Source organism: Globicephala melas, chromosome 3, assembly GCF_963455315.2.
Source record: "Globicephala melas chromosome 3, mGloMel1.2, whole genome shotgun sequence".
In the NCBI taxonomy this organism is placed as follows: Eukaryota; Metazoa; Chordata; class Mammalia; order Artiodactyla; family Delphinidae; genus Globicephala; species Globicephala melas.
In genome coordinates, this window is record NC_083316.1 from 153574074 (window position 1) to 153598633 (window position 24560).

Here is a 24560-nt window from a genome sequence, read left to right on the forward strand (position 1 = left end):
GACTTCTTGCATGCACCAGGTCCAGGTGGCCCCTTGCCCACATGGCTCTGGAGATCAGAGGAGAAGGTTGTCTGCACACGAATACTAAACGACACTCTGCACATGAACCAGAAAACCCAGGAATGAAGTAAAGAGGATGGTGAAGAAAGGAATAGACAGAGGCAGGAGGAACCCAGCATGCAATCACAGTGCAGACAGACAAGCCTACAAACAGCCCAAGGCAGGAGAAACTGGGGAGCTGAGGCAGATGCTGCCTGAGAAACAGCCCCTGGCTTTCATGACAGGAGGTCCTTGGTGCCAGTGAGAGTTAGTCTGGTGACAGGAGAGGAGGCAGATGGGATGGTGGAGGGTTGAGTGGGAAATGCGGGATCTCAACAGCCAGTGTAGCCACCTCTGGGCTGGGTAGCAGAGAGAGGTGGGGGGCTGGTGGAGGTGTTGGGAATCACCAGTGACTGTGTCACCGGGGCTGGCTCTGACTGGACCTAACTCACCATCTTCCTGGCACTCAAATGAAGACCTGGGAGGCAGCATGGGTGCTGACCACACTTTTGGATACAGCAAAGCTGAGACGGATTGTTCCTTCCACTGGCGACAAAGGGAAGACTTGGACCTCAGTTTACCCACACACTGCCCAGCTAACCCATGGGTGCCTTCTGGGTCTGCCCCCCACGGCTCTGGGAGTTAGGGTTAGTGTTAGGGTTTGGGCTTGGGTTCGGGTTTCCTGTGTCCTGAGGGCTCTACCACAGCTGCCCTGGCCACTCCACAGAGAAGCACTTTCATAAGGGGCTGGGATGCCACCTCCATCACCAGAGCTCTGGGCACCAACAATGCTGGACCTCAGTGCTCCTTTGAGCCCCATCAGAGACTTGAGGAAACACTGAGGTCCCCCAGGCAAGCCCTACACCCTACGCCCCACCTGCAAAATGCCTCTGGGTTTGTGTGCATGAAGAATGTGCACTTTTTCTATCTGAAATTACCTGGTAGTACTGACTATCCACAACCTTCTTCTGAGGCCTCTGGGACCAGGCCCCGCTGGGAACCTGTCTTCCTGACACCTTGTTGTTGGCAGGAGTCCAGGCCCCCAGATGCCCACTGCCACTCCCAGGCCAGGTCCTGGCTCAAGGGGGTTGAATCCACCTCTGGGGGAGCCATTTGCTGACCAGTCGGGGGCCTGTTCTGTGGGCTACTGACCAAACCTTTGGGAATGTGTGGACCACTTGCTCAGTAAACCCAGCTAGTCTGATGCACCTTCCTTGGAAATAGGGGTCTCTGAGGGGCAATAATCAGTTTCCCCATGGGGTGGGAGGGTGGTCCCTGCACCAAGCCCAGCATCTGAGCTGCATGGTGAGGGGCTCTGTCGGTACAGTAAATGCTTATCAAGTGTCCACTGCATGCCCAGAGCTATGACACAGAGAGGTTAACGCAGACTTCCCTGCCCCTGCCGAGCTGTCATTCTGCAGGGGAGTAAACAACCCCAATCGTCTCTTGCAGTGGTCCCATAAGGAAGTCACACAGGGTGAGCTGGAGACAGAGTGCCAGGGGCAGAGGATGAACAGCAAGGCTGGTCAGGGAAAGCCTCTCTAAGCTAGGCCTGGGAGACAGGAGGGGACCCCCATTGAAGCCAAGCAAAAGACTAGCACCCAGGGCAGGGTCCATTCCACATCTCCCTCCTCTATCCCTCTACCCCCTGGCAGTCCCCACCCCATGCTGCCCCTCTCCCCAGACAGCTGGGGGGGCTTGCACCCAGCCACTCTCCCTAATGTGTGTTCTTCTTGGCTCCCGCTGGTGATCCTGCAGCCTTCTCCCCAGCCAGCCTTGACTGTAGGCCCCAAACCCAGCCTGCCCTGGATTGGGTCCTATTTCAGGGTCGGGGAGGTGCAGGCACACCTAGGAGCAGCCCATCCCTGACAGCTGGGGAGCCTGCCTGCCTCAGCTATTAGATATGCGGAGACAGGTTTCCAGGCCTGAGCACCCTCTCTCTACCCTCCTCCAGGCATACCGAAAGAGGATGCATCAGCTCCTGCAGGCTCTGCACCAGAAGCTGGCAGCTCTGGGCCAGGGGCCGGAAAGCCTGCTGGGCACTGACAAGCCCATCTCCTACAGGAACAAGCCTCCAGCCTCTATCCACAGGGAGCTCCTCAGCATCTGCAGTGACCCCTACACACTGGCTCAGCAGCTGACCCACATAGAGCTGGTGAGCAGGCCCACACCGCCCTCCACTCAGACCCAGAGCCTGGAACACTGAAAATAGTGGGCCACCCCCCAACTCCCCGTCTTGTACCCCACCTGGTCTCAGCCTAACCCAGGGCCTGAGCCCATCACATCAGGGCCACCCAGGCATCTCCAGAGGACCCTGACTCTGGAGCAGTCTCTCACCACACCTGGGGCGAGGAACAGGAAGGCTGGAGGTACCAGCCCTGCCCAACTTTGACCTCTGGCCTGCCTGAGAGTCCAGGCCTGGGACAGAGGAACTAGGTTCAGATCCTGGCTCTGACACCACCTGATGTGTGATCCTCCCACATCCAAGGCCTTCCCCACCCGGGCCTCGGTTTTCCCCATCCAGGACTCACACAGTCACACTGTACCCACCCCAGCTTTCCAGAGAAGCGCAGACAGGCCTTCCTGTGTGTGAAAGGGATGCCCTGGCCTAACCTCCAGTATATTGGGCTCCTTGTAGATGCAGAGGCCAAAGGGGCCTGCCCCAGAGAGAAGGGAAGCTGGGGAGTAGGGTTCTTTTCTTTTAAACCTCCATCGTTTATGGCACCCTTACTGGTTTCCAGGCATTATATTCAAGAGTTACGTGCACTATCTCATCTTCCCACCACCTTACCAGATAGGTGCTATTATTATTGTCTTTTCACAGTTGAGGAAGCTAAAGCCAGAGTGTTTAAGTGACTTGCCAGAAGTCACACAGCAGAAGGGACAGAGCCAGGATTCAATTCTGACCCAGACCCCATGCTCTTAGCCATCAGGCCTACCCTGGAGGGAGCAGGTCATTTCAATTACCCGACTCCGAGCCTGGTTTCCTAGGTATCACACCCTACAAGCACTCCCTATGGAGACATTGACCCCTGCCCCCATGAAATACAGCAGCCCCTGAGCATGGGAAAGGAGGGGCTGCCCCTTCAAGATGGTGCTAAGCTCTGTGAAAACCCAGAACAGGGCTGTAGAGGCCCGGTGAGAAGGGCAGCTGGGCCCATGCCAGGCCCCCAGGGAGCATCCCTTCCCCATACATTTCCCATTTTCCCAACTCCTTTTCTGTCTCTGGTGCAGGAACGGCTACAACACATTGGACCTGAGGAATTTGTCCAGGCTTTTGTGAACAAGGACCCTCTGGCCAGCACAAAGGTAGAAGGCCCTTGGTCGGACTGTCCCAGCAGTGACCCCTACTCACCGGTCCCTCTGGGGGATCCCCGGAGCATCAGCTGAGCCAGCTTCGGAGGGACCAAGGGCAGATGGGCTTGGAGCGGTCGTGCCCACTCCACCCATGCCCCTAGCCCAAGGCCATCACACCCCAGCAGCCCTGAGTCCTGGGGAAGCCTGGGAGGGCGGGATGAGCCTGGCCGGGTCACCCACCCAGCGAGGGCGGAGTGGCGGTCGAGGAGCAGGAGCCCTGGGTGGGTTAGAGGGTAGAGGTTCGCACGGGGCCCGCTCCAAGACCCCATGTGCCCTCCCGGTGCTTTGCGGTGGGCGCTGATGCCCTCTAGCGGCCACCCGGGGTAACGCGGGCTGGTGCCAGCTGCCCAGGGAAGTTAAGGGCATGCTCTTCCCTCTGAAGGTGGAATTTCAGAGCCTGCCCCTCTCTCTCAGAGCCCAACCAGCAGTTAGCCTGGTGCTTATCAAGGAGTTAAATCCGAACCAGAACTGGAAATATCCTGTCTTCTGCCCTGGCACCTAATAAAAGAAGAGAAAACTGAATATGCAATTGCATTTCACCTCTCGGATAAGCAAAGATTAAACATGGGTGTGTATGTGCAGGGAAAGGGACCGTCTCATACACGGCTGGTAAGGGGTAAAATTGGCACAGCCACTTTGGAGAGCAGCATGGCAATAGCATCAACACTTGAAATATACACTCTGGACCCCAACTTTCCACACCTAACAATTTACCCTGCAGATATACACACACATGTACACAAAGATGTATGCACAAAGATATTTGGGATATCTTTCTGCGCTTTATGACCAAAGGCTGGAAGCAAACTACCTTACCATCCACAGGGACTTGATTAAACATTATAATACATCCATACATAGAATGCTATGCAACTATTAGAATAAGAGTGACTGTAAGAATGGAATAATCACCAAAGGTCCATTGTTGAGAAAAGAAAGTAAAGTGAAGAGCAGTGGCAAAGAGTATGTGACCATCTGTGTAACAACAACAGATAGGAGGGTGCATGATACATATCCCCTTGCACATGCGTGTGGACAATCTCTAGGAATACTGGTTACTCTGGGGAGCCCAGCATGGAGCTGGGAGAAGAGTGGAAAGGAGACTTTGCTACTCTTATTGAGTTGTTTGTTGTTCTGTTTTGTTTTGTTTGGGGGTTTGGCCCTTTCCAAGTATTATTTTTTATTGTGAAATACATCAAGATTGCACGTGACATTTCTTTACCCACTCTACTGTAGATGAACATTTTTGTGTTGCTTCCAGACTCTTGGCTATTGTAGATATTGCTTCTATGAACATTCTTACACATTTCTAATGTATGTGGGTACATTTTTTCTAGGGCACCAGTTCTCAAATGTTTTGGTCTCAAGATGCCTTTTTCACTCTTAAAAATTATGGAGGACCCCAAAGAACTTTTGATTATGTACTAATAATATCTACCGGTATTTATTCTATTAGCCATTAAAGCCAATAACTTTTTAAAATATTTATTTATTCAAAAATCATAACTCATTATATGTTAATGTAAGTTTTATGAACAATAACTCTATTTTCCAAAATAAAAAAAAATTAATGAGAAGAGTGATATTGTTTTACAGTATTTTTACAAATCTCTTTAATGACTGAAAATAGAAGGCAGTTGAATTCTCTTAATCTACTTCTGCATTCAATCTCTTGACCTAACATTATTTGAGTTGAAAATCCATCCTCACACAAATATGTAGTTGGAATAGAGAGGCATATATTACAGCCTTTTCAGATAATTGTGAATATTCTTCTTTGATAGTACACTAAAACTCAACAAGGGGTAATTTTTTAACATCAGCTGCAATTTGGAATCTGAAAATAAACTCTATCACTTTAAAATTCATTGGTCCATCTTGCATCTTGAATGGATCTTTTTGCCCATGCAGGATTTTGTGACATATATTGTCCATTTGGAAAATATGGGTTCACTGAATCAAGCAGACCTTCTGAATGTTGGCATGTTTCATTATATGATATTTTAAAATGATATTCATTATATATATTCACTACTGATATCACCCAAAAAGTTCTTAAGTATTGGGAAGCTGTCACGCTCCACAGGCAGATACATGTTTTATAAGTTCCCAATTTTCTCTTGAAAACTTGAATTTTATCCTTGGCAACGAATACTATCAGTTGTTTTCCTTGAAGTTACAGGCTCATTTTGTTGATTTTCAAGGAAATATCAACCAAATACTGAAGTCTGAGTAACCACAATGGGTCAGTCCTTCTTTCAGGTAAAAATAGTGCTCCATGAGTAAAGTTCAGCTCACAAGTCAGTCACACCAGTGCTTTCCCGCAAGACCACCATCAAAACTCTGTGTGCAGCAGAAGTGCCTATGTCTACAGTCCTCCCTTCGTATCTGTAGGTTCTGCAGCTGCAGATTCCACCAGCCTCAGATCAAAAATATTAGAAAAAATTAAAACTCCAGAAAGTTCTAAATAGCAATACTTGAATTTACTGCTCACCCAAGCAACTATTTACATAGTATTTACATTGTATTAGGTATTATAAGTAATCTAGAGATGATTTAAAGTACACGGGAGGATGTGCATAGGTTTATGCAAATACTACGCCATTTTACATATGGGACTTGAGCATCCTCTGATTTTGGTATCTGAGGGGGGAGGTGGAACCATTCCCACCCCAAAGATACCGAGGGACAACTGCACTCCCATTTTGTCACATAGAACATGAAAAAGACATGTACTCAAGGGTTGAGATTTAATAAAACTGAAAAGTTTTTTGTCCTCAAGGACACTCTTAGTCACACTCACTTTTTTTCTTTTACTGTGAGTGTGTGGTAGTGAAGAACACGATGGCCACTGGTGTCATTTGGTGACTCTGTCTCGATTCAGGCTAAGGTGGCAGCAATTTTACCCATCATTCTATTATGCATTGGTACAAATGTCAACATGGTGAAAGGCAATAATCTATGAATATGAAATTAGGTTTGCCCTTGTGGACCCCCTGAAACGGTCTCAGGGACCCCCAGGAGTCCATGGACAACACTTTGAGATGTTGCTCTAATATATACCTACGAAGGGAATCACTGTGTCCGTCACAGGGTTGGCATATGATTAACCTTACCAGATGATGCCAGGTGAGGCTGTATCCATTTACACTGCCAGCAGGGAGTTATTCTTGCTCCACAGCCTCACTGACGCTTGAAATTGTCAGGCTTTTTAATTTTTGTCAAACTGTTAAATGGAGCATCTTTTCATGTGTTTTGGACATTCTTGTTTTCTCGTCTATGAAATGCCTGTCCCTGATTTTTGTTCGGTTTTCTATTGGTGATTTGTCTTTTTCTTAAGGATTTTTAAGAGTTTTGAGTGAGTTTTTAAAATGTGTACTAGTTAATTATCCCTTGTCAGTTAGATGTACTGCAAATTTTCTTCTCCTAGTTGGTTGCTTTGCTTTTCATTCTCATTATTGTGTCTTTTAACGAACAAGTATTCTTAATTTCCTCCTTATAAGGAATTTACCTTTCTGGATTATTTTTGCCTCCATATTTTGAAGCTATGCTATTAGGTGCAGACAAATTTAGACTCATGACATATTCTCAATAAATCAAAACTTTTATCTTTATGCAGTTACCCTTTAAACTCTCTTAATGCTTCTTGCCTTGGAGTCCTTTTTTGCCTTAAAGTCTATTTTGTCTAATACTAATATAGCTATGTGATGATAAATATCACATAAATATTTATCACGTGTATTTTTCAATTTTTTTACTTATATCCTTGGGTTTGGGGTTTACCTCTTGAAAATAGCAGAAGGCTGGATTTTTAAAATTACAGTGACTGGTCTATATCAGGGTAATTACTGCTCTAGATGGATTTGTTTTTACTGTCTTCTGTTGTACCTTGTCTTCTTTACCTCTTGTGCTTCTTTTTTTCCTTCTTTCTTTACTTCCTTTGGATTCTCTGGAATTGTAGTACATTTATACAGTGGAATAGTCTACATCAATTTTTAAAATTATGTTTCCAAAGAATATTTTATAGCACATGAAAGGGTTCATGTAGAAAAATGTGGGAATATATATAGAATATAGAGATAGAGATAGAAACATACATACATACATAAACACATATGGTTGGTCCTCATTATTCACCTTTATATCCTATAGTCGTTGTGAACACTGAATTAGCAAATACTGAGCCATTACTCCCAGGGAAAACATAGGGTTAGGTTCCTTGCAAGCCTTTCATCACAACATTTTCATCAACCTGTCAATATATAACCTTGATTTATGTGTGTTTCTGTTTAATAAGACCTTATTTAATATATGTTGTTGATTCAATAACATTGAACTCATGGCCAACAGCACTGTGACTCACGTCTGAATGAAGCTTATCTAACACATATTTTTTTCCTTAGGGCACGTCACAACCTTCATGTGCTTAGGAACACAAGACAGCATGGCAGCGCTGTGCTTGGGACCACTTTAAACAGTGAAATCACCAAGAAAAAGCACAAAAGTGCCAAAAAAAAAAAAAGACACTAAATAGACTACAAAAAGGACACTTGTTTACAGTATGGGAGCTGAAACCAGAAGTCAGGGCATCAGCTCAACCTCAGCTGGGAACACACAGGTGCATTGGGTGACTCAAATGTTTTGCCACTCTGCACATGTCCACAAATGACCAAGAAGTGACATGAGTGTTATTTGGGGGGGGTTACAAATGAAATTTTAGGAAGTAGATTCGCAAACACAAAATCTGTGAATAATGAGGATTAATTATGTGTGTGGGTATATGATATATATATATCATATTAAGTTACGTCTTTAAGTGTATAGAAAAAAAGACTAGAAGGATACATGTCAAATCATGTATTTTTGGATGGTTTTGAGATATTTGTGGATGGTTTTGAGGTTGCGACATTTCCCAGATTGTCTATAATGATCATGGCTGACTTCAAAAAGTTATTCGTGTTCAAAAAGTTATTGACAAAAAGCCTGAGCATGGTCCTTGTGTCTTTCCTAGCCTTGTTTCAGTGACAAGACTAACAACCTGGAGGCTTACGTGAAATGGTTCAACAGATTGTGCTACCTTGTGGCTACTGAGATCTGCATGGTGCGTAGGAAGCCAGGGCCTGACCTGGCATGGCCAAAGGTGGCCAGGGCTTGAGAGGAGCCTTCTTGGGAGGGAACCAGAAGAGCATCATGAGCCTGTCTCCAAGCCCAGGGCCAGGCTGGGCACGCTCTGGGACACCGGGTGTCACCCAGCTTGCCTGTAGTGATATCTCCCCTCTGGGTAGAGCCTGGCAAACCCCCGTCTTAGCTGCCAGGTCAGTGATGCGGTGGATCCTGGCGTGCCAGTGGATCCTGCCTGGCGTGTATCCACCTGCCAGTCACAGAGGGTGTCAGAGAGATGCTTGCTGAGGGAGAGGGGGGCGGGCTCTGCTTCTTCCACCTGTTCCTGGGGCGGACTGGTCTGGCCTGCAGACAAATTCCATTTGGCTCACTCAGGACTTAGAGGTAGAAATAATCTAACCTTTAAGAAGTGGGAGATTGCACTTTAAAGTCCAGGTCTCTGGCTTCTCCTGGAAAGCAGGAAGACCAGGAAACACTGAGCTGGACATGCTCGCCACCAGGTCTCAGCCCCGCCAAGCCAGACCCTGCCCACCCTCTTCCCTTCCTATGGCAGTGGAACCCTCTCCCAAGCCCATTCTCCCACTGTCAGGTGAAGCCCAAGGTCCCCCGTCTCAGGGGAAGATTGGAGGCAGCATATGTGCCAGGGTGGGCTCTCTGGAAGCAGACACTGAGACAGAGCTTGGGGCATAAGGTGTTTATGAGGGGTCTGCGACCGAGAAAGGAGAAGCTTATCTGTGATACCTCAGCCTGAGACAGTGCTTCCTGTCAGAGTGCCCACATCCACCCTAGTAGTTGGCCCTGATCCCCCACCTTGCTCGGTCACCATCACCATCCCCGTGTGGGCTGTCCCATGAAAGGGCAGGACCTCAGGCGGGCAGCTCTCGGAAGGGGTTTTGGATGCACAGCTCCTCAGACACCACAGCAAGCTTCTTGGCAGCAGTAAGGACCACTTCTGCAATTATGGGAGGAGGGCAATCTACGTGGAAAGAACACTGTAGGGTTCCTTGGGCCTTGCCTGCTTCTGACACCGCATCACTGGCCTGGCAGCTAAGACGGGGGTTTGCCTGAGTGAAGCCTGGACAGAGCCCACCCCAGAGTCAGGCAGCGCTTCAGCCTGGGAGAGGACACAGTTTGGTTCTGACCCATCAGAGAGATCAAAGTCTCACACGCTCGACTCGAGCTGGGGTTGAAATCACAGTCAGTCGACAGAAAGCATTGGTGGGGCTGCTAGGGGACAGAGCCTCGGGGTCACCGTGGGGTCCCCGCACCCCGTGTGAAGTGGAGAAGTTTGGTGCTGGGAAGAGAGGTGAGGGAGTCATGTTTTCTGCTTCTAGGTGTAGGGGTGCTGGAGCTAGGCCTGAGAGGGCAGGAGGACATGTGGGGGCCCCCAGCACCTCCCATGCTGCAGGTGGCTCCTGTGTGGCAACAGGAGTCCCGCCAGCCCCCATCCAGCCCTCCATGGCAATGAGCTCTGTGCTAGCTCCACCCAGGGTGCACTGAGAGCCTCAGTCCCTGGGCTACAAATTGCTTTGGCATCAAGCATCTCAGCTGTGAAATGGGCTTAAAGAAGATTAATGAGGGATAGGACAGGTAAGCAGGGTGTGTGGTCAGGGCAGGGTGGGGACACCTCATCACTGAGGCTCATATGCCCTGTCCCCAGCTGTCCAAGAAGAAACAGAGGGCCCAGGTGATTGAGTTCTTCATCGACGTAGCCCGTGAGTGCTTCAACATCGGCAACTTCAACTCCCTAATGGCCATCATCTGTGAGTGGGCCTGGAGCCCCCAGTGCAAGTGCTCCCAGAGAGGGTGGAGTGGGCACACCCAGGCAGGTGGGGTGCAAGCCACCTGAGCAGGGGGTGGGTGCAGGCTGGGCCCATGTTCCCCCCACCCCACCCCAAAGGTCCTGGGGAGGTGCCCCTTTTGAGGCAAGCCCAGGACTTTCAGGGTGCTTGATGAGAGCTTGGCAGTGTGTCCCCAGACCCAGGGAAAGCAGGGGCCCAAAGCAGGCCCCTGGTCACAGTATAGGGCCAGTGTGGGACAGGGACTGGGACAGGGGCCCTGCACATACAGAAGCCAGGCCTACCTGTACACAGTGTCCATTAGCACCCACCCACCCTCCATCTGGCAGGCTGAGGCTCCACAAACATCAGCCCTGGTCAGGGTGCAGCCTGAGGGGCTAGGCCAGCTGGGGGCCTCACAGAGGGACTGTGCAGCTCAGAACAGTCCTCCCAGCCTGGCCCTGCCCCCAGCTCAGCCTTCCCTCTTTCAGCTGGCATGAACATGAGCCCTGTCTCAAGACTGAAGAAGACCTGGGCCAAAGTGAAGACAGCCAAGTTTTTCATCCTCGAGGTAAGCAAGGCTGCTGGGCTGCTGGGTGCCACCAGCCATCCCCAGGACACAGTTGCCCAAATGCCTCCCTATCTCCTTCCAGCACCAGATGGACCCAACAGGGAATTTCTGCAACTATAGAACAGCCCTGCGCGGGGCAGCCCACCGCTCCCTGACCGCCCACAGCAGCCGAGAGAAGGTAGGTCAGAGGCTTGCCCAGCCCTCAGAGCCCCTCCCTGCTCCAGACCACCTAGGCCCAGGTGGGGTGGTGACTTGAAGGTCATCTGGTCCAATCCCCTGCCCTTCTGCAGCATCTATAATAAGAGAGTCGTGTCACCTTGCTCGCATGCTTCCAGTATAGGGAACTCACCACCTCCCCAAACAGATCAACCCACCCCCCAGCAGCTCTAACTGGTAGCAAGTGCTGCCTTGTGGGGTTGTGTCAGCCACCTGGGGCTGTCCTCTCCAGAGGACCACACAGAGTAAGGCCATTCCCTCTTCCAGCCACCAGTCCTTCTGAGCCCCAGGCCCCGCCTCCCTCTCTCCTCCTGAGTCAGCAGCCCCAGGCCTGCCCTGCCATGCTGTGGTCTCCAGTTCCCTCCCTTTTTGGGTCCCTTTGTTCTCTGAACAGCTCCATTTGTCAGGGTCCCTCTGTTTCAGATCAAATTGTGGTTCCAAGTACATAGGGTCTTACACCTCCTTATCCTAAAGGCAATACCTTCATTGATGTGGCCTCAGATCACATTTATGTTTTTGGAAATGACTAAACCAAAATTCTGTGGCTTCTTGCCACAGAATTGCATTTTCACAGATCTTGTTCTTATACATTTGCATTTGGAGAGCATTTGGTCATCCTGATCAATTTTGTTTCTCCTCCAAATTCTCCTAGTGGCCTCTGATACAAGAAACCATCCCAGGTCCTGGGATTGCCATGATCCGCCAGCTTAAAACCTGTCACCAGCTTGATGATTAGAGTCGTTCATCTCCATGGAGAGAAAACAGCAAGACTTGCTGTGCCTTTTCAGTCTGGTCTCTTGCAGGAACATTGGTGGAATCAGGGCCCCACCATAGTTTGTGGAAGTTGCTTCCAGCTCACGGGATAATAGAACCAGTTGCTGTTCTTGAAATTCGAAGTGACTCTGTGATCGTATTGGATGCATATGTGGTCGGGTTTGGGGAGCAGGCTGAGATATGCATGCTCGTGCAACCCACCAGGTCTTCCCAGGCTCCTCCCCGCAGAGCACAGATTATGCGCAGACCCAGGCCACACTGTTGGCCATGTCCTGTCCAGCTGACCCTTCCTGTTCAGGCTGTCAGCACTTCAGCAATGCTGGGTCCCGGGGAGCCTGGTGCAGGGGTGCAGCACTCAGCAAGGCATGTCCTCAAGCCCCAGGGCAGGTGAGCCTGTCCCCCGGGAGCCAGGAAGCTGGAAAACCAGGGCAGCAGGGGTACTCTCGCTTCACTGAGCACCCACCGCATGAGGGCCACTTGACCACCATCTCCCAATTTAATTCTGACAACTATTCCATGGGGTAGACTTCAGCATTGCCACTTTCTGCATTAGAAGACTGATTCTCAGAGAGGAGCCCTCACTAGCCAAGTCACTCAGCAAGTAGGCAACAGAGCCAGGAATCAGACTCTAAGTCTCCCAGTCTTTTCTACCTTCCGTCCTCGGGGCACAGGTACCATGTGGCAGTCACAGGGGTACTGGTTTCTGGCCCAGGAGTTGGACTGTGGGTGGGGGTGCCTAGAGGAGGCTGCAGCCTTTGGACTGAGGTGTCAGTCACAGCACTGGTGCTCTACACTCTTTTCCTTCTACCCTGAAAGCAGAGTGAACAGACTGGGACTTTGTGCTCCCGCTCTCTGCACCCCTTCTAGCTCTGGGGTGCTGGGACGCTGTGCATTTAGGTCTGGGGCTATAGGTGGGAGACTGACAGAGCTGTGCACTTAGTTTCACTGCATTCTCCTCTAACTTCCAGGGAGTTATGGACCATGGGCTAGACCCACAGAAGCTCCTTCATGAATGGATGGAAGGTTGGAGGATGGATGGACGGATGGATGGATGGATGGAAGAATGGATGGAAGGAAGGATAGATAGATGGATGGAAGTGTGCAAGGAAGGGAGGAAGGAAAGATAGAAGAATGGAAGGCTGGAGGTTGGAAGGAAGAAAAAAGGGAGGGAGGGTGAGAGGGAAGGAAAGAGGGAGGAAATGAAGTAGGGAAGGAGGGAAAGAAGCTTGCAGATGCTCTCGCAGTCTCCCAGTGCCCCCAGCTGAAACTTTGAGGCCAGGAGGTCACTTTGTGTTTTCTTCCTGCCTATGGCTGGCTCCTGTCTGCCCCTCACTCTCCCCTAGTCTCTGTGACAAAGCATCCTCCACACAGGCTTCTCTGGGTGCCCTCCAGGTTGAGCTGGGTTCTGATGGAAATGCTCAGGTCCAGAAAACAATGGCCCAGGTTTACAGTCATGTGGACAGACAGAAGTGGTGAAAAATTCTCACACATGGGAAATGCTGCCACCCAGAGGACCACTTCAATGGCCCTGCCACCAGGAAACCTGCACCAGGCCCATGAGGAGCCGTCTCTGTCCCCAGAGTCCCACAGCCCTTAATCCCCACCCTTGCCCGTCTCAGTGGGTCTCCCCATTCCAACTCAATTCAGCCATCATGAACAAGAACTGGACCAGGGACTCAGCACCAGTGTGGGTGGTGGGAGATGGATAGAGACCACCCTCCCTCTTGGCACAGTGAGGAAGAAGACAGGACAGGGGCTCTGGAGCAGAGTCCTAGTCCTGCATCCACTACTTACTGTTGTGTGAGCTTCTATGAGTTACTTAACCTGAGTCTCAGCTTCCTCATCTGTGAGGTGGGGTCATAAAAGCCCTATTTCACAGGACAGTGATGAGGATGAAACATGATCTCATGTGTATATACCTCAGCACAGTGAAGCACTCAGGCCCACCACCAATGCCCCGGTGACAAGGGCGTAAGTGGAGACACTCTTTGAGAGCACAGCAAGGGACTAAAGCCAGCGTGGGGGAAGCCAAGATGAGGCTTCCTTGTTTTGTAGGTTGTTCCCTTGACTGTCTCCCACTATACTGGGATCAGGAATGAATGTGTGTGACACACTCTCACTGTCCCCCAAGCCCCGGCACCTAGCATAGAGAAGACATGAGCAAATGTTTGTGGAAGTGACATAAATCTAGGGTGACCAGTTCATCCCAGTTTGCCTAGGACTGCCCCAGGTTTAGTATCACAAGTCCTGCATCCCAGGAAACCCCTCAGTTGTGGACAAACCCTGCTAAACCTGGCTCTGGTCCTGGCCCTGGTGATCACTAGCTGGACCTTGTGCCAGGCCCTACCACTCTATGGACCTTGGTTTCCCCATCTGCCCCGCCCAGCTGAGCCATCCATGCTTCTATGCTGTGCCGAGTGGTCAGTGCCCAGGTCCTCACATCAAAGCCCTTGTCAGCTTGGTTGGGGAATGACCTAGGCAGTCCCTGAGCCAGAAGTGTCAGGGCCTGGTGCCCGGGCCTAAGGGTGATGGGCTGGAAGCCGGCACTAGCTGGCCTGGCCACATGTGCCCAGCTCTGGAGCCTAAGGGCAGAGCAGATGTGTTAGTTTCCTGGACTGACATAACAAAGCACATAAACTAGGTAGCTTAGAACAGCAGAAATGTATTCTCTTACAGTTCTGGAGGCCAGAGGCCAAAATCAAGGTTGGAAGGGCCATGCTCCCTCCAAAGGCTCTAGGGGAGGATTCTTCTTTGCCTCTTTCAGCTTCTGATGGCCATAGGCACTCCTTGGCTAGTGGCTGCATCATTCCCATCTATGTCTCTGTTGTCACATGACTACCTTCCCTGTGTGTGTCCAAATTTCCCTCTTTTTATAAAAATACCAGCCCACCTAATCCATGTGACCTTATCTCCATTTGATTCCATCCATAGCAAAGACTCTATCTCCAAATAAGTTCCCATTCATAGGCACTGGGGGGTTTAGGACATGAACATAACTTTTTTTCTTTCTATTTTTGGCTGCATTGAGTCTTCGTTGCTGCGCACGGGCTTCCTCTAGTTGTGGCAAGTGGGGGCTACTCTTCGTTGTGGTGCGCGGGCTTCTCTTGTGGTGGAGCATGGGCTCTAGGCCCGTGGGCTTCAGTAGTTGTAGCAGTTGGCTTCAGTAGGCTTCAGCAGTTGTGGCTTGCAGACTCTAGAGCATAGGCTCAGTAGTTTTGGCACAAGGGCTTAGTTGCTCCGTGTCATGTGGGATCTTCCCGGACCAGGGATTGAACCTGTGTCCCCTGCATTGGCAGGCGGATTCTTAACCACTGCACCACCAGGGAAGTCCTTGAACATAACTTTTTGAGGGACACAGTTCAACCCACAACACAAGGTAGACCCAGCTGGTTCCCCAAGAGTAGTCTGAGCTGTCACCAGTTGGACTCCTTTCTCTAGGGGTTAGCAGGTATGGAACAAGGAGGGAGAAACAAGACATCTGACAGTGAAACACAGAGACCCCATCCTTCTCAGGCTGAGCACATAAGCCTGTCCCTTCAGGAACCAGAGTAGGGATGCTTTCAGCCTTACCATAGTGCAGCAGCATCAGATCTTTAGCATCAAGAAAGACATAGAATGGCAAATTGTTAAATGTATATTTTTAAAAGAGGCCACAGAATTTCACAGCAGATAATTCACATTCCATTAGCATATTTTTTGATTCATAAAACCAAAACTTAAAAAAAATATTTTTCTATTTCAGTATATTTATTCTTTTCTAAAATTTTTATTTTATATTTAAGTGTGCTCGGCACACTCCATTCCTCCTGGGGCACATGAGTCAGGAGACCTAAGTCTGTGGACCCCTGGACTGTGGGGAGAAGTTCCCATTGGCCTTTCCCAACAGACGATGGGAGAAATGTTCAAAGGCCACTGAAACTATGCACCCAGCCCCAACAGGAAGGGGAATGGCATTGTATACAGTAGGAGCTCAATCAGCACTGCACTGGGGTCTGGTGGGACTTGGAAAGAAATGGTCTGGCCCTAGTTTGTGCCTCCTTTCTTTGTGGTTTCCACATTGCTCCCCATGGTACGTACTACGTAGCCTATGGCCCATGAAGCCCTGAGGCTGGCCAGCCTTGCCCAGGTGGGAAGTCTCTCCCACATTCTGCATCCTGGTGTTGTATCTGAGGTCCCTGGGGCAGGTGGCTGCTGGCAAGGCTGCCTCTCTCCTATGCAGCCACTGTGGGGAGGCCAACTGAGGGCTGACCTGCACCCTCTCCCTTCCAGATCGTCATCCCCTTCTTCAGCCTGCTCATCAAAGACATCTACTTCCTAAACGAAGGCTGTGCCAACCGCCTCCCCAATGGACACATCAACTTTGAGGTAGGGTCCAGGGGCCTTGGAGGGCCTGCCACCTAGTTAAGCAGGCTGATAAAAGCTCCCAGAGCAGGATTTCTGGCCCTGAATGGTTGGATTAAAGGAGGACTCCGAGGCAGAGTGCAGCAGTTTGCAGCCAACATCAGAGTGGGATTATTGGGGTCTCCCCACATCTTCCATAGGAAGAGACTGAGGCTCATGAAGGCATTGACCCCCACTCTGCGCAGGCCTCATGTCTAGCACAGGTGAAGTAGCATCATTTTCAGTCCTTAAGGAGCCCCAGGCTGGCAAGAAAGACAGCCCTGCAGACCCACAGTGACAATTGACATGGTGCTGTGACAGGAGCTGCACAGGGGCACAGTTCACCGTCAGGAGAGGCCTTCCAAAGTAGGAGCCCTTAGCAACAGGAGGAAGTGTCAGGCAGAGTGGGAAGGAGAGAAAGACTTCCTCTCCCTCTGCAGACACTCATCACTGTCAGCTCAAATGTTCCCTCTTCCAGGAAGTTCCCCTTGACCTCACAGGAGGAGAGAGGCCCCTTCTATAGCGGGCTATTATCCCTCAGTCACAGCACCCAAGTCCCCAAGCTCTTTAGAAGCAAGGCCAGGCTGATCCACTCCATGTCTCGACACCACATACAAGCTTACCCAGCATGTACGTCTCGAAGTAGCTGGTGGGCTAGGCATGGGGAGGGGGAGGAATGGGACCCAGGAGCCCCAAGGGCACAGGATGGTGACAGCAGATGGTCACTGAGTCAGACAGAGCATGCCATGAGCAGTGGTACCCCCCAATCCACAGGAAAGAAGGGGCTTTTCTCCTGCGAGAGGGCCAGCCCTACCCTACTGCTTGCCCCACTCAGCCTCCAACTCCAAGGGGCACCAGTCCTGGGCCAGCCCCTCGCTCTGTCCATGTCTCAGTCTCTCCTTCTGTGAAACAGGGCTGCCACCATGACCACACAGAGTGGCTAGGAGGAGTGGACATGCCACATGGCCCCCCAAAGGCTCTGCACGTGTCTCCTGCTGACAGGGCCCACAATGAATGCCTGGGCCTTTTGGCCTGGAGCTGCCTCTGCTGTGGGGCTTCACATGGACACCCCAGCAGACCTTCACATGCTGTCCACAGGTCTGGTTACCCGTAGGGTCCGGCATAGCTGGAGGAAGCCCAGTCCAGCAGGATGCCTGGGCTCTGCATCCCAGGGGGCAGTCCAGGCTGGAGGCGACATGGAAGAGGCTGGGCTTGGGAGAGACTGCAGGGGCCAAGGGGGCCTGGGAGCTCACTCTCCAGTTGGTCCCAACGCACACTCTGTCTCTTGCCTTTCTTGAATTGGTCCTCAGAATCAAGGCCTGGGCGGAATGATGGGTGGGGGAGCAGTGAGGGGCAAGAAGACAGGTACTCATATGGCCCCAGATCCTGGGGCATGGGCAGTGGGGACTGGGGGCAGACACCAAGGCTGATCAAAGAATGCCACAGAGTGGGGTTCTCACCCAGTCACAGCTTTGTATTTAAAATCCTGCTTTAAGTTAGCAGTTTTTAAAATCTTAAATAAATGTACTTAAATTTTACTCAATTAAAATTCTACTTAAATGAATTAAATTTTACTTAAATACATTTATTTAAATGTATTCGCCTCATTCTCTATGTAAACAAAGTTGCTGTAAGTAAGGATATATCTCTTGCCATTAGTTGAGATAACCACAAAAATAAACAGAATGAAACTAAAGTAATAGTCACCTCTAGCTAAATGCACTGCCTGCTGATGGCATAGCCCAAGGCTGCTCTCTCGCCATGACAAGGGGGACAGGTGAACCCTAGGTGCTGGGCATAGCAAATTCTTCAGAGAGAATGAAGAAATGTGACAAACGTCCAGATTTCCTGATGGGTGATTCCATCATTTTTCTGCCCCGTGTCCCACCTTGCCCACCCTAGAGGCAGGCCTCACTGGGGATGATGAGAGACACTGGGCCAGGGCCGGCCCCACTGTCACAGGTGACTTCCAGGCACTCAGGGTGCATCGTTTTGTGTCTCTGTGTCCCTGGCAGAAATTTCTGGAGCTGGCCAAGCAAGTAGGAGAGTTCATCACATGGAAACAAGTGGAGTGTCCCTTCGAGCAAGACCCCAGCATCACCCACTACCTGCACACTGCTCCCATCTTCAGCGAGGATGGTAAGGTGGCCCCATGGCCTCCCTGACACCCAGCCACAGAACTCGTGGGTGGTCTCTTGGTCACATCACCATTCAGGGCCCCTGCTCTGAGCAGGGATGTACCATGCCCATGTGTGCTAGGTCTGCAAGGAAGCAGGGAAGTCTGCATCCCCCAACTGAATAGTTGCTACCCCCAGAGCACAGGACAGGGCCTGAGGAGCTGCAGGTTGGGCCCCCAAGGCCAGGCTTCCCCCAGGCACAGTTTGGATGCCATTGGACATTGTAAATCTGAACGATGTCTGACCCTAATTTCCTCATCAGGAAAGTGGGCATGATGATAAAAATAGCCCTTCCAGGGCTCATGTGGGGGTGGCAAAGTACTAGGCTGACCATGGGTCTTTCCACACCTGGTGTGTGCATGCGCATGTTTGCGTGTGTGAGTGTGTACCTGTGTATGTGTGTGTGTTCATGTGTAATACACACCAGCATGAAACGAGGCATCCTTTCTCCAGAGCACTGTTGATGTCTGTCCCCTTAAATAGTCAGTATTTCCATCCGATCATTTGTCAGACACAACAGATTTGCTTATGAATTTGCTAAATGAGCATACTCCTGGAGCTCCCTCCTCCAGAAGAGAAAGTGCTGGAGAAGCAAACAGTCATCTGGCTGAGTTGATGGACCCTGTGGGGAGCAGAGTGGCCCCATGGTTAGCTGCTCTCTGGATGCAGGATGCCCTGGTACCACCCTGGGAGAACCCTGCTCAGCACACAGGAGGCCTGGCTCCTTGTCATGGCAGGCATTTTACACAGGGACCCACACCCATGCCCAGGAAAACATTTTCTGCCAAAAATAAAAAATTAGGAGGAAGGACTTTTTAATGACTTGCTTCTGAATCGTTAATACTTTCAATTTTGCCATTTTATTTTTTATATTTTGGAGCCAGTAATTTTGGGGGGGTCTCATCCATATCTGGAGTCTCCCCTACTCCACATACATGAGAAGCTCAGCAGCCTGATGGATAAACCAGCCTGGCTGCTCCCACCCCAGAAGCTGTGTTACCCTGGGCAGCTTTCTCACCCTCTCTAAGCCTCACCTACTGCATCTCTAAAGGGTAGGTAATGAGGTAATGAGAGAAACTACTTCCCAGGGCCATGGTGAGAATTAATTGACGTGACACAAGCAAAGCCCACAGGACTGCACTCAATCAATACTAGTTGTATTAGTTTCTACTGGTGCTGTGGCAAATCACCACAAATTTAGTGCCTCAGAACAACATAAATTTAGCCTCTTATGATTACAGAAGTTAGCAAGTCTGAAATCAGTTACACTGGGCTAAAATAGAGGTGTTGGCAGAGCTGGTTATTTCTGGAGGCTCTGGTGGGAGAATCCATTTCTTCGCCTTTTATGACTTCTAATGGCTGCCTGAATTCCTTGGCTTGTAGCCCCTTCTTCCATCTTCAAAGTACATTACTCCAGCCTCTGCTTCCATCATCATATTGCCTTCTGTAGTCATCTCCCCCTTTCTCTCTTATAAGGACACCTGTGATTGCATTTAGGGCCCACCCAGATAATCTCCTCATCTCCAGATCCTTAATTAAATCACATCTGCGAAGTCCCAAAAGGGCATATTCAGGGGATTAGGACCTAAATATCTCTGGGACCCATTATTCAACCTACTACACTAGTTATTATGATGACTGTTGTCATTACCCAGTGGAACTTGGGCAATAAAATGTGTCAAAGGCACATTAGGAGAGAGGTCGGGAGAGTCTAGAGGCAGGAAGGGCAGAGGTGGGGTGGGGGCATTTCATTCACTCCTTCAGTCAACAATACTTCTAGAGAGTCTGCTGTGTGCCAGTCAGACAGACAGCTATGAACTTGCAAATAAAATCCCAGCCCTTCTGGAATACCCTTAGAGAGAAGCACCTTCCCTTTTGATCTTCTCTTCTTCCTATCCTTCCCTCTACCTCCCCAAAAGAGCTGAGAAATTCAAGAGAAGGGACTTAAGATGTATTGGGCCCCAACTGGGATGGTAAAACCCTCTGACAAAAGCCTGGCCCTGCCCTCAGCTCCATCAGACCTCCCCTGACAGGGCATGCTGGCAATCCAGTCAGTCTCAGGCTCCCTGAAACAAGTGAAAATATAGAAAATCTCAGCAGAGAAACAGGAGATATAAGGAAGAACCAAATGGAAATTTTAGAACTGAAAAGTGCAATAACTAAAATAAAAAACTGAACGGATGGGTTCAACAGCATAATGGAGAGGACAGAGGAAAGAATCAGTGAGCTGGAAGATAAAACAATAGAAATTTTACAATCTGAACAACAGAGAAAAATATAGACTGTACCAGAGCCCCAGGGACCAGTGGGACTATAACAAAAGATCTAACACTCATGTCATCAGAGTCTGGGAAGGAGAGGACAAATTGGGTATGGTTGAAGAGTACTTGAAGAAGTAATGCCTGGAAATTTCCCAAATGTGGAAAAGACATAAACCTACAGATTCAAGGAACTGAGTGAATCCCAAACAGGATAAACCCAAAGAAACCCATACCAAGACTCATCATAGTCAAACTTCTGGCAACTAAAGAAAAAGAAACAAATCTTGAAAGCACTGAGAGAGAAATGATACTTTACCTATAGGAGAAAAACAATTCAAATGACATCAGGTTCCCCATCAGAAACCATAGCCAGAGGCAGTGGCACATTTTTCAAGTGCTGAAAGAAAACAACTGCCAACCCATAATTCTATATCCAGTGAAAATATCCTTTAGGAATTTACTGTAGATAAGTCAAAATGGAATTCTAAAAACTGTTCAGGTAACCCACAGAAAGAGAAGAAAAACAAAACACAGAACAAATAGAAAATAATAAATAAATAGGCAGACTTAAGCTCTAACATATCAATACTTATATTGAATGTAAGTGGTCCAAATACAACAAGTAAAGACAGAGGCTGGCAGAATAAATTAAAAATATGACCCAACTATATGCTGCCTACATGAAACTCATTTCAAATATAATGATGTAGACAGGTTAAAAAGTAAAAGGATGGGGACACATTAATCAAAAGAAAGCAGAAATGGCAATAATAATATCAGATAAAGTATACTTCAGAGGAAAGAAAATTTCCAGAGGCAGAGAGGGACATTATGTAATGACAAAATTGTCAGTCTCCCAAGAAGATATAGCAATCCTAAATGTGTATCTACCAAACAACAGAGTTGCAATATTTATGAAGCAAAACCCAATAGAACTGAAAGGAGAAATAAATAGATCCACAATTATAGTTTGGAGATTTCAACACCCTCTCTTAACAATTAATATAACAACTAGACAGAAAATCAGCAAAGACATAGCAGAACTCACCAATACCATCAAACAATAGGATCTAATAGACATTTATAGAACATTCCATACAACTACAGCAGAATACACATTTTTTTCATTTGCCCACGAACATATACCAAGATAGACCATATCCTAAGTGCAACAAAATTAAAGTAATTGAAATCATACAGCATGTGTTCACAGCATGTGATCACAGTGGAATCAAGCTAGAAATCAATAACATAAGATAACTGGAAAATGTCCAAACACTTATAATCTAAACAACGCAATTCTAAATAATCCATGAGTTAAGAAGTCTCAAGGAAATTTTTTTTAAAATTGAACTAAATGAAAATGCTATCAAAATTTGCAGGGTGCAGCTAAAGCAGGGATGAGAGGGAATTTTACAGCATGTAACGCATACATTAGAAAAAAAAGGAAACACCTCAAATCAATCATCTAAGTTCCCACCCCCAGAACCTAGAAAAAGAGGAGCAAAATAAACCAAAAGTCAGCAGAAGGAAGGAAATAAGAGCACAAGAGAACAGAAATCAATGAAACAGAAAACAGAACAATTTTTAAAAGTTAATTGAAGAGCTGGTTCTTTGAAAAGCACAATAAAATTTCCAGCCTCTAGCAAAGAACTTCTTGACAAAGAAAAAGAGAGAGAAGACAGAAACTACTAGTATCGGGAATGAAATAGGGTATCACTACAGACTCTGCCAACATCAAAAGACTTGTAAGAAAATACTATGAACAACTCTATGCATGTAAATTTAACAATTTAGATGAAATGGACCAATTCTTCAAAAAACACAAACTGCCACAACTCAACATAAAATAGATAATTTGAATAACCCTATAGCTAATAGGGAAATTGAAATTTTCATTTAAAAACATGCCAAAATGAAATGTCTGAGCCCAGATAGTTACACTAGAGAATTCTACCAAATATTTAATGAAGTAACACCAACTCTGCACAATCTCCTTCAGAAAAAAGAAGAGGAGGGAACGTCCCAGTTTATTTTATGAAGCTAGTCTTATCATGATATGAAAACTGGACAAAGACAGTACAGATAATACACTCTACCCAGATTAATCCCTCATGAATATAGATGCAAAAAATCCCTAAGAAAATATTAGCAAGTATAATTCAGCAAAATATAAAGATAATCATATATCATGACCGAGTGGCCTTATTCCAGAAATGCAAGGCTATTCAATATTTGAAAATCAGCCAGTATAATCCACCATATTAACAGGCCAAAGAACAAAAAAAAACCTAGATTTTGTCAATCAGTGGAGAAAAAGCATTTGACAAATTTCAACACCCGTGCATGGTAAAAACTCTCAGAAAAATAAGAATAGAAGGGAATTTACCAACTTGATAAATTGCATCTACAAAAACCCTTCAGCTAACATCATATTTAATGGTGAAAGATGGAATGCTTTCCCACTAAGATTGGTAACAACTCAAGGATGTCTACTCTCACAACTCCTATTCAACATTGGTGGAAGACCTAGTCAGTGCAATAAGGCAAGAAAAGGAATAAAAGACATACATATCAGAAAGGAATTAACACTGCCCCTATTTGCAGAAGATGTAAAAAATCCCAAGGGATCCATAAAAACTCCTAGAACAAAATGAGTTCAGCAGGCATCACAGAATACAAAATAAACAAGCAAAAATCATTTTATTTCCATGTACTCACAATGAATATGAGTTCACTGAAATTAAATATACAATACCATTTACAATCAATCAAAAAAGAAATGCTTAGGTATAAATCTAACACAACATGTATAGAATTTGTATGCTAAAAACTACACAATGCTGATGAAAGAAATCAAAGAAGATCTAAATAAATGGAGAGACACGAATTCATAAATTGGAAGACTCCAACATAGCAAAGATATCAGTTCTCCTTTCCAAATTTCAGGACAGATTTAATGCAATTCTTATCAAAATTCCAGGAAGATTTTTTATAGATACAGACAAGATTATTCTAAAGTTTATATGAAAATGCAAAGGGACAAAAATAGCTGAAACAATTTTGAAAAAGAAGAATGAAACAGGAGGAATCACTCTACCCAATATTAAGGCCAATATAGCTTGAATAGCTACAGTATTCAAGACAGTGTGGTGTTTGCAGGACAGACACATAGATCAATGTAACAGAATAGAGGACCCATAAAGAGACCCACAGTGATTCTTGACAAAGGTGCAAAAGCAATTCAGTGGAGGAAAGATAGTCTTTGCAACAAATGGTGCAGGTGCATTTGGACATCCATAGGGCAAAAAATGAACTTCAACCTAAGTCTCACACTTTATGCAAAAATTAAATCAAAATGGATCACAGGCTTGAATGTAAAACTATAAAACTTTTAGAAAAAAAAAGCAAGAGAAAATCTTCAGGATGTAGAACCAGACAAAGAGTTTCTTATAAAACTAAATATGCAACTACTATGTGACTCAGCAATTACACTCTTGGGCATATATTTATTCCAGAGAAATGAATTTACAAGTTTGCACAAAAACTCATACACCAATGTTTACAGAAGCTTAATTTGTCACAGCCAAACACTGGAAACCATACAGATGTCCTTCAGTGGGTGAATGGTTAAACAAAGTATGGTATGGAATACTATTCAGCAACAAAATGGAATGAACCACACTGATACACACTACAGCATGGATGAATCTCTAGAGAATTACAGTGTGAAAAGAGTCAATCCCAAAAGGTTACATACTGTGTGATTCCATTTATATCACATTCTTGAAATGACAAAATATAGACACAGGGAACAGATTAGTAGTGGCCAGGGGTTAAGAGAGGTGTGGGGATGGGAGGGAAGTGTGTGTGGCTATAAAAGGGT

General features: G+C 47.5%; 1 protein-coding gene across 18 annotated transcripts in view; it reads left to right on the forward strand.

The window, feature by feature from the left end:
• The window catches only part of RASGEF1C (RasGEF domain family member 1C), a 97854-nt gene that overhangs the window by 71735 nt on the left and 1559 nt on the right, over window positions 1-24560 (forward strand). For 16 of the 18 annotated variants that reach the window (XM_060296713.1, XM_060296708.1, XM_030844752.2 and 13 more), the window contains 8 exons: window positions 1994-2194; window positions 3274-3348; window positions 8408-8497; window positions 10178-10280; window positions 10787-10866; window positions 10949-11044; window positions 16126-16221; window positions 18252-18375. In XM_060296713.1, the coding sequence (XP_060152696.1) occupies window positions 1994-2194; window positions 3274-3348; window positions 8408-8497; window positions 10178-10280; window positions 10787-10866; window positions 10949-11044; window positions 16126-16221; window positions 18252-18375 (865 nt within the window). The remainder of the gene's footprint in view (window positions 1-1993; window positions 2195-3273; window positions 3349-8407; window positions 8498-10177; window positions 10281-10786; window positions 10867-10948; window positions 11045-16125; window positions 16222-18251; window positions 18376-24560) is intronic. The other 2 variants (XM_060296720.1, XM_060296721.2) reach the window with 2 other exon arrangements.